Raw genomic sequence first — 11164 nt, forward strand, 5'->3', positions numbered from 1 at the left:
AAACACAATTCCTGTGCAGGCTGGTACAAGTCCCGAGCTCCCTGGAACATAGAAATACAGTTTTTTGTGCTTTTTTAAACAAAAAGCAGATATGCAGGGCGACCCATGAATGTCTATGCTATCCACGTTCCATGAAAAAGTGACAGGTAAGTGATAAACAGACATACTGACATACCCATATCATAGTTTTTGGACCTTCAAAACTATATCTCTTTTTGCCAAAAATACAGTATTTCACTAATACAGACGATACCACTTCGGAGAAATCGGAGGACAGGCTCATTGTAATGCATGAAACGGAGGACAAGCTCATTGTAATGCATATAACGGAATGAGGATGCTCATTCTGTTCCATGCACTACAGTGAGCCTGTCCTCTGATTTCTACCTTCACCAGCCTCCCCAGCCTCTTTCATAGTAACTACCTTCTCTGTTCAAGCATCTTTCATACAAAATAATTACACGGAAACTACATTCCAACTTACCTGGTAATAACAAGGTAATTGTCTTTTATGTTACTAGTAACTACAGGTAATTATTGGTAAGTACTATGGTTATCACTCTTTATCTTCATTGCAGGTGGGCTGAAGAGATTGTGTTTTTAACTATGTTACCGTAACTTGTAGCTTTAAGTATTTACTTAAATTTAGCCGTTAAAATGCTAGTGGTGTTGCAAGCGGCCCTAAGTATTTTAAAGAGGTTTTAACAGCCTACAGTGACAGTGGTGTATAGAGCTTATCTGTCCACTATTTGAAGTTGCTGCTGTTCTTCGTTGTTCTTTTCTCTTCGGAGATATTGGAGGTGAGCCTCATGGATCTAATTTGTACAGTTAGTAGGCTATACACATTCACCCAACTTCATAATTAGTTTCACGTTATCCTACTACATACTGTAACAATGTTCATGTTTCTAATTTGAATAGTATATATTGATCATCAACATATTTTGTATTCTGTATGTATGTTGTATTCTGATATTGGAACTATGATCAAGAGAAATTCAAAGACATCAATACAGTATGTCTAAGCAAACTTTAGAAACTGTGACCATTCACATCAGGAGTTTTATTTTAAAGGAAGTAAATGGTGCCATCTCCTGGACATGAGTGCTATCATCATTAAGGTTGTTTTTCCATCCTTAAATTGATCCAAATATGTACAATATGTATGTTTCTGGGGAATCAGATATCACAAAATACTACTAAGTTTGAAATACTCTCCTTCCTTGCTATTATCCCCTTTCAATTGATTTGTCCCCTTCTACTTATGCATTTGTTTGGCCGAACGTGTTCAAAACTCGTAAAGCACTGTTGCCGGCCAATCGCCCGGTCTTGGAGGATCTGACATCAAGAACCAGCTGGGGCAGTGAGTGTTCTCTGAGAGGCAAATAGGTCCACTTGTGAAACAGAGGTCCTTCCTATAATTTGGTTGAATCAGAACATGGAAGTAAGCATCCCTTCAATCAAGCGTGGTGCCCACTGCCCCCTGGAGAGAGCATTTTGAATTTAAGCTCTTTCAGGCAACTGTTGGAGACTTGGATGTCATTCCTTCTTTGGAATGATGAAGTATGTGTAATAGAACTCACCAAACCGTCAAAATGCATTCAGAGACGCTGTCATCTTGATTCATAGCAACATCTGATGGTGGCACTAACCTTGGCACCAACACAAGCGCAGCCCGTTGCTAAAGTAGAGGCGCATTTCAGTGTTTTTCTGACTTGCATCGGCTTCACGTACTAACGAATGTCCGTGCAAGAGATCCAAATGATAGTGAGAAGGGTAAGACCACTTTAGCAGCCGTGGAAATCGAAGTCACTCATGGGAAGGAGGGTGGTTGCCCCGTGTGAAGGCGGTCAATTTGGTCCAAGCGGGCTGTCCAGTTGGAATAATTGAAGACAGTGTTTTTTGTCCACAAAATAATATTTGATTACTATTTGAAATGCAGTGGCATGATATCTTGCACCTTTGTTTTTTTTTTTATTTCCTTTTGCTATCATTACTGCTTTAGTTAAATGATACTCATCTTAGGCAGTGCAATTATAATGTGTAGCCTATTTTAGTACTTCAATTTCCAATGTTGCGCAATTAACCTCATAATAAAATGTTTTAAGCACATTAAGCACCAACCTTTTTTCCAATTACCATAAACATTGTCTCCCATCTACTTACTGGGTTATTTTACATGATCATTATTATTGTTTTAACACCTTCAGTGTTAGTCGAACAGCAAAGGGTGAGAAAAAACAGTAGCCTCTGTATCATCTTAAACAACTAGGTTGGAGTGCAACAACTACCCTTTTGGACCAATGGTTAAGAAACTTTTCGAGCAGTAATTCTTTATATCAACAATTGAGTGTTGACAGTGTAAAGGTCAGAGAACCGAGTTTTATGTGAGCTCTATTCTGCTTCTCCGTGTTTTCATGCAACACAGAAGAGGTGGAGTGCTTCATTTTGTAATACGACCTGTTTGATGTGGACTTGGAATAACTGTATATTTATGGTTCTCAGTTTGTTTTAATGCTTTTGAGGGAATCTCACAGGGATTTACAATCTCAATGTTAAAGTCGGACTGAAATGGAAATCGTTAAATGATGTATGTTTTGCAACTCTCTACTGTGATTGGTTTTATACTTTGATTGACTTTACAAAATCCCACTCTGATTGGCTGTGAGTATTTTACCAATCCAGACTCTTCCTGTTTGCCTGTGCGTCAAACACATCAGAACCGAGAACATATTCACTGGAATTGACTGAAATCAAAATGGCATTTAAGAACATTTATAACTTAGTTCTGCTCGTGGCAGTCAGTCTCATTGTCTCAGTACATTGCGAGTTTCGTACGTTGGCACATTTAAAACCACAAGCCAACGATAAGACACAGGGAAGAGCAGTGGTCGAACTTCTCAAGCGTCTACTTGGGAACAGATCTCGAGAGTTCATCGTGTCAGTCAACAGAACTCTATCCAATGACAGTCTGGACGTATGCGAGCTCCGGTCGGCGAAAAACAATAAAATCGTAGCAACGGGCAGCACGGGGGTGGCTGTTGCATCGGGAATTTATAACTACTTGAAATACTTCTGTAACTGTCACGTATCTTGGTCAGCTAACCAGTTAAATATTCCGCGCCCTCTGCCTCGGCTCACGGGAGTACTGCGCATCAGCACACCACACAGGTAGGTGCACAATATTTCGTTCACACTGCACGTTGTAGTATGTGTTGAACAAACTGCAATATATGGAATATATGGTCTCGAAATCTGTATTTTATGTGGGAGCAGAACTTGAAGAGCAGGAAACACAAGGGTCATGTCAAGTATTTGTGTAGTTTGTACAATGCCCTAAAAGTGCTCATATAGATGTATGGACCATGTATAGCCTAGTACGAATTTAAAGGTTTCAAATATGAATGAAATGTATTGCCATTGTAAATATGCTGTATGGACATTGTTTAGCATTTAGACTATTCCATCTGTAACACTATCAAGAGCCCTAGGAAGTAACCTGTGCTAGGGCCACAATATCTCCAATAGGACACATCAATTACCTAGGCTTAAGTGCCAAACTACCAGGTGGAATTAAAGGTCCAGTATGTAGGTTTGAGCTAATGTAATAGTGCTAAATAGCCATGATGGATCGATACATGCTTCAGGAATCATTTCTAAGTAAATGTCATGCTGTATAAATGATGGCAAAAAAGGTTATGCCTCATTTGGCAGAGTAACAGATGTAAGGACCTGTTACACCACCTTTTAGATAGTATGATGTTAATTATCAATGATTTGTAAAGCATCTATGTTGACCTTTAATAGAACACATGAAGGTTTGGATAAACCTTTTAAAAATGTTCTTTTAATTATGACAGACAACTGTGAACCAGAAATATTTCCCTCCCACTGTTTCACCCTGCATGTGTAAGATGTGTGCCAACTCTCTCAGTGGCAGCCTTTGGGGTATGACCCATGTTGTGTTCTGGCCTCTCTTCCGCTGCATTATGGAACAGGGAAAACCAGGGGTGCATGAACAATGGAGCATTGTCACACTTCAGTTTTCCTTGTTCACAGCAGCGCGGTGGACACTTGTGCCATGGTCGGGCCCTTTAAAGCGCCCTTTAATTATTTGTAGTGAATTAGCCTCGCATCAGCTAATCCCAGCTATGTCATGTGCACAGTGGTTAGATTGTAAAGTGAAAGCATGGGATAGTTTTTCCCATGACTCACCCGACCGGTGAAGTGTTTCATGTGACTCATATATATATTATTTGTTTGGGGTAACATATACTTACATGTTTCCTACATTTGTGACATTTTTTAAAGAGAGAGTTCAGGTGTTATACCTAAGTATAGTGTTAAACCTAATTTTCCACTTACTTGTGTTATGTTCTTCAAACGCATTCATGTTTTTTGCTCTTTTTATTGACCAGATTCCGGTACTATCAGAATGTCTGCACTCTGAGCTACTCCTCGGTGTGGTGGGACTGGCCACGATGGCAGAGGGAGATCGACTGGATGGCACTCAATGGCATCAATCTGCCATTGGCTTTTACTGGGCAAGAGGCCTTGTGGCAAGAGGTAAGAGATTGTGTGTTTGGCAGAAGTAGTGGATTGGCCATATGGAGCACTGGTGGGCCGGTTGATCTGTGGGCTGTGGGGCCGGTGGATGGGCCGGTAGATCTGTGGGCTGCGGGGCCGGTAAGCAGTGTGATCTGTGGGCTTCGTGCAGCCCTGCCCGCAATGCTATTATTCTCTCTTCTCCAGTTTTCTCCAACGAGCAACAGTCAAGCCATCCGCTGCACTCCTCTGAAACCTGAATTGGAAGGTGGCATGTGGCCACAGCTCCAGTCTGAAAATTCAGGGTGGGCGGTTGTCTTTTCCAGACTCTGCAGTCAGCGCATGATTTGGGCTTATGTAACAGCCTGTGAGGTATTACAGAGGGGGGAAATTATATATCTGCCCTCACAATACAGCTTATGGCCATATTCTGTCATATGTGACATATATCAAAAAAATATAGGGGTCTATTCCGATTTCCTTTTACACAGTCCTGGCTCTGCACTTTCAAGATTTGGTATTCTCATTTTGAAAAGGTGCGCACGTATCTTGCCAAATAGGTGTTCCACACTTAACACACTTGGCAAATCACACCCTCTGCCTCAAAATCTCACCAGTCTGGTGGCCAAGAGAAATCCTCTGAGTTCAATTCAAGATAGATTTGTCTAAGGAATGTCCTATGGCTATAAAACCTTTTTGAAGGTAGTCCTTCTGGATAGTAAAATATAAACACTGGAATCTCATCATTAGACTTTAAATAACAACTAAAGAGCCTGTTCCATATTCCTTGCCATAGCCCACCTGCTTTGGAGTGGAATTGAATTGTGGAGAATTTTGCCACTTGAAACTTCTAATGTGAGGATGAATTGAAGGGGATCTTCAAAGCAGTACATATTTGTGTCCTATCATTTCAATAACCAAGCGGATCGCATCGATTCAACTGTCAGAATTGTCATGGAGCACTCAAGTGTTCGCAGAGATATTTGCTCTCAGAAGTATCTTTGGTAAAGTGGTCATCAAATACAGTGCACTGCATACATTTGGTCCAGCCCTATAACAGGCTATACAAAATGGCTAAATAAACACAGCCTATTTAATAAAGGTGAAGGCCTATAATAGTAACTTGAAAAGTACAGAAATATGTCTAGAAGAATATTGTTTGAGTTTTTACTGTTAAGAACTTAAGAATGTTATCATTGCCAAGGCTGGAGCATCAGAGGGAGCGCATTTTGCGGGAGAGAGCGTGTGTTGGAGGGAGGAGATGGAGACAGTTTGATTGATAGACAGGTGAAGATATTAAAACAATTGTTCATAATCATTCATTTACACTACTGCTATTAGGTTAAGTATATCTAGACTCCTTGAAAATTCTGTTGACATTTTCCACTATTTACATTAGTTGACTAATTCATTAGTTGAATTAATTCAAATGTTCCACTTTTGAATATTATTTTATCTAAAATAAGTTCGAATCCAATGGGCAAGTTTTCCTGTTTCTCAGTCGCACAACTCTGACTGCCTACCAGGATGGGACCTCTGTCCCTAAATTACAACTGTTCACTCTCGACACAAGAGGCAGAGTTACTTGTGCCTTTGACAGGAAATAATCCAATGTATTTTGTACATTTAAAACAACTACAACTATAAGATGTTGTACTGTATTTACAGTACATCTCTTTAATTGCGAAATGTCTACAAAAAAGTCACCTGACATAAATGTTTTATGCATCAGGTGTATCTCTCTCTGGGCCTGAACCAGACTGAAATCGACCACTTCTTCAGTGGCCCCGCCTTCCTAGCCTGGAACCGAATGGGGAACGTGTTCAAGTGGGGCGGACCCCTTCCACAGTCCTGGCACGTGAAGCAACTCTACCTCCAAGTACTAGCATTTTCATTGATCTACAACATGGCACCCCCCCTGCATTTGGAATAATAATTATATATGTCATGTATTTTTTCTTTCTCTCCAGTTCAAAATTCTAGACAGAATGAGATCCTTTGGAATGATACCTGTCCTGCCTGCCTTCTCAGGGAACGTGCCTCAAGGCATTGTCAGGTAGAAAAAAAAGACATTTTACAATCCGTAGGCAGAATCCAGACGCAAATCTGCGTTAATGTTTATGCACATCCCCATTGATGTTTGTACACGATTAATGCAAGAGTCCGTCTTGCATAGACTTCACCCCATCACACTTTTCAAAACTTCCTGGATCATTTCGTCCTTGCTTTTCAGGTTGTTTCCAAAAGCAAATTTCACCAAACTGGGACCGTGGAGCCATTTCAACTGCAGTTACTCGTGCGCCTACATCCTGGACCCCCGTGACCCCCTCTTTCTTCGAATCGGCTCTCTGTTCCTGTCCCAGGTAGTGAAGCAGTTTGGGACAGACCACATCTATAACACTGACACCTTCAACGAGATGACACCGCCTTCCTCTGACCTATCCTATCTGTCTGCAGTCAGTGGTGCTGTTTTCAACTCCATGACATCAGGTAAGAAATACCCCAAAAGACCAAATAAGTAATTTGATTAGCTAGCGCTAGCATGGTGAGATGCCAACGTGATACATGTAGTGTAGGCTTCTACAGGATATGGCTTTCTAATATTACTGTAAAGACTTGGTTGTTTTGCTTTAATTGCTTTAATTATCTTTGTTTCATAACCCTATGCTCTCCTGATGCCAGTTTGTATTGCACACAGCTTCCCCACCCCTTTTTTTCTCTCTCACCCAATTTTCTCTCTCTTTTTTGTGTCCAGTGGATCCCCAGGCCATTTGGCTGATGCAGGGCTGGCTGTTCTTTAGTGACCAGTCATTCTGGCAGCCGGCCCAAATTCAGGCCCTTCTGCATGGATTGCCCATTGGACGTATGATCGTGCTGGACTTGATTGCAGAGGCCAATCCAATTTTCACTTACACCAAGTCCTTCTTCGGCCAGCCCTTCATTTGGTGCATGCTCCATAACTTTGGTGGCAATAGCGGGCTATTTGGCACGGTGGAGAGCATCAACTCTGGGCCATTCGAGGCTCTCCATTTCCCCAACTCCTCCCTGGTCGGCCTCGGGATGGCGCCTGAGGGCATTGAGCAGAACCCTGTGATGTACGAGTTGATGAGTGAGCTGGCATGGCGCAAGGAACCGGTCAACCTGGGCAAGTGGGTGTCCCTGTACGCTGCCCGGCGCTACGGCAGCACCCACGAAAACCTGACGGCCGCCTGGAAGCTGCTCTTCCGCAGTGTCTACAACTGCACTGTGCCACGCTACAAGAACCACAACCACAGCCCACTGGTGCACCGGCCCTCCCTCCACATGAACATGGATGTGTGGTACGACGTGGCCGATCTGTACGAGGCCTGGAGGTTGATGTACCAGACGGCCCCATCACTCATGGCCAAGGAGACCTTCCGTTACGACTTGGTGGACGTCACCCGGCAGGTCCTGCAGCGCCTCACCACCGAGTTCTACCGTGACATCAAGGACGCCTTCCAGGCACAGAAGTTGCCAGAGCTGCTCGCAGCAGGCGGTGTACTGGTGTACGACCTACTGCCTGAACTGAACCGTCTCCTGTCTAGTGACATCAACTTCCTGCTAGGGACGTGGCTGGAGCGAGCACGGTCCCTGGCCCTGGACGAGGGGGAGGCACGGCTGTACGACATGAATGCTAGGAACCAGATCACCCTCTGGGGCCCCAACGGCAACATTGTGGACTACGCCAACAAAGAGTGGGGCGGTCTTATGGAGGACTACTATGCCCAGCGATGGAGCCTGTTTGTCAACACCCTTGTGGAGTGCTTGGACAGGGGCCGACCTTTCAAACAAGACGCTTTCAACCAGGCAGTCTTCCAGGTGGAGAAGGGGTTTGTTTTCAATGGTAGGAAGTACCCTACTAAACCTCAGGGAGACACCTTTGTGATTGTCACCAGAATCTTCCTTAAATATTACCCACAGGCCTTGAAGAGACTATAGTAAGCCTGTAGTTACTCTTTGTGGAAAGACTATCTCATGTCACAGCAAGAAGAATGTCACCCCCACCCAATCACTCTGCTGTACTACTACTAATACTCTCAGAGAAGGGTAAAACCAGGGCACAAACCCTTTGTTTTGTACATATTAGGTTATTAGAGCAGAGATGTTACTTGACAACATACTGTACATACTGCACTGTACATATCAATGATGAAACATCAAAACAAATGTTCATAGGAATTTAAGAAAATTACTATAGCCTATGAAGACATTGACTAGTTCAGACTTTTCCGGACCAGATCAGAGAAAAAGGTTTTACGGACCAATTCAGGTGTTTTAACTCTCTACAGCACGTGCAGGCCACTCGCTCAACTCTGCGATATAGTGGGAGTTTAGGGGGCAAGCAGCTTCCTACTCTAAGCACAGAAATGTCCTTTCAGAAACCCCAAACCTACTAGAGTAGAGACTACAGTATGTCTTCTGAGGCTGTGCTTGGGTATGTTACCGGATAATTGTTACATAGTGATCTTCAAAGCCGCAATCTGCTATAGATGAGACAAGCGAATTGGCTGACCCACCACTCGGAGTAAACAACTAAAAATACAAATTCTGTGCATATACATAATATTTCCTCCCATATCTGTGATAACAATGGATTGGCAAAAACAACATCAAACTTAAAAAAAAGAGATCTGTTTGCTAGTCTACTCAGCTCAGACATTTTCTTTTTTAAATAATTACTTGGATAGCAACATTGCTGTCGCTCATTTCATGACACAGAGACAACTTGATCTGTATTTTATTTTTTGATAAGCTTGATTTATTGTTTAATGGATGCCCCGCTTCACTTTTTTCAAAGGAGATAAAAATTAAAAAAAATGCGCCATGAGAAAAAATATAGATATATTATTAATATGGTTAATGCATCATTTCAGCTGGCCCAAAGCTTGGGTGAAGTAGGGGATCGCATATTTTTATTATTATTTTCTAGTTATTATTTTCGCAAGCCATTGGCGTGGCAGCACAGGAGCTGAAACGTGAAAGCAGACAGTGGAGCAAGATAAATCATTCAATGTTAGGAATCTCAGAGTTTAAGTTTTATTTTTATTTATTTTTTACTCACTTCCAACAAATGAAAATGTATGGATTCGAACTGTAGACTTTTATGTAATTACATTTTTCTTATTTTCCTTGTCAGTTTGTAATTTAGAATCATCATATGATTTCTTAGCCATGTTTTTCAACTGTTAGTAAATGAGCACAGAATGTACTGTATAGGCCTTTTCACACTGCAGTTTTCTTAGCCCAGGGCTATTCTCATTTATACCTTCTGTGGACATCTGTGTGGATCTATGATGTGACTCTAGCCAAATCAATGTAAATCTGTGCGGAAATGGTCAGTGCGGACACTTTTTTAGGGAGGTGTGCGGATATCCGTGCAGACCCATCTGAATACATGCGCATTATCTTCCATGCAGACCAATGCGGACGTGGAAGGTATAAATCAATGTGCTAGTGTATGTGGCCTTGGGCTAAGTGTAGTGTGAAAAGCCCTTATGTGTGCCAGTGAGGAAGCACATTTAAATGTGAATTGGGTCTACAGTATGTAGGTCTGATAAATGCTATTTTTGTATTTTGATATTATATAAAAACACTGTGGTGTACTCTTTTCAGTCATTTAAAAAGTATTGTTTTTTGTGTGCAAATTAATCCATTCTTATGACTCCAGTCTTTTGTAGATACATTTCATATTAAAAGGGCCATCTGGGATTCTAACGATCACCAGACTACTTCTTTTGGTAAACAGCTGAGGGATGGGCTGGAAAAATGTAACCACTAACAACTGCATAGACCGAGCTATGGATGCAAGGACTCACTGTCCATGAGATCAAAATGATAGTTTTTTACCATGTATTATACAGTGTTTCTTTACAATTACATTGGTCCTCATTTATCAAATGTATCAGCATTCACTAAAATTTTTGTATTTCTAATTTGTTAGTAGGTCTGCACACATTTCATAGATACAAATATTTCTGAGAAGAAATGAAAAGAAAATTGTTTTCCTGGAAAATGTTTCAAACTATACTCTGCTCTGGCTCAGCTGACAATTCGCAATCACGACTGAATGAAAGACGGTCTGTTTGGAGTAGTCTTTCTGAATGAAAGACGGTCTGTTTGGAGTAGTCTTTCTGAATGACGGACGGTCTGTTTGGAGTAGTCTTTCTGAATGACAGACGGTCTGTTTGGAGTAGTCTTTCTGAATGAAAGACGGTCTGTTTGGAGTAGTCTTTCTCGAGAGGATCAAGCTTTGTCATAAACGACAACATTACAGTAAGAGATGACGTGATGCACTGTAAAGCAGGTGCATTTTGTTGTAGATAAAAAATAATGCAGTGTCAAATTGTAACATTTGCAGCAAAATTCCTGTTGCTAGTTGTTTATTTCACAGGCGCATATACAGTGCTGCTTGACAGTTTGTGAACCCTACAGGGATGGTCATTTTTTTTATTTTTTATAAAATCTTAAAATGAACTTATTTTATAAGTTTAAACTGAAACTTGTTTGAACTGTCAGAAACTTTATCTAAACCCCAATTCGTAATAAAGACATTCCAAATAAAGGACATTTGTTTCATTTAACGAAAGTGGTTTATTTA

At 41.4% G+C, this 11164-nt stretch overlaps 1 protein-coding gene across 1 annotated transcript; it reads left to right on the forward strand.

Annotated features, from left to right (window-relative positions):
- Positions 1–3853: 3853 nt before the first annotated feature.
- naglu (N-acetylglucosaminidase, alpha) lies at positions 3854–11099 on the forward strand (the record flags this gene model as incomplete). The annotated part of the gene is made up of 6 exons (XM_083687657.1): positions 3854–3909; positions 4419–4566; positions 6278–6424; positions 6516–6601; positions 6779–7035; positions 7301–11099. The coding sequence occupies 6 exons, from the start codon at positions 3854–3856 to the stop codon at positions 8503–8505; spliced, it is 1899 nt and encodes a 632-aa protein (XP_083543783.1). The 3' UTR covers positions 8506–11099.
- Between the last annotated feature and the right edge of the window lie 65 nt (positions 11100–11164).

This window comes from Argentina silus, assembly GCF_951799395.1.
Source record: "Argentina silus genome assembly, chromosome: 16".
Lineage (NCBI taxonomy): Eukaryota > Metazoa > Chordata > Actinopteri > Argentiniformes > Argentinidae > Argentina > Argentina silus.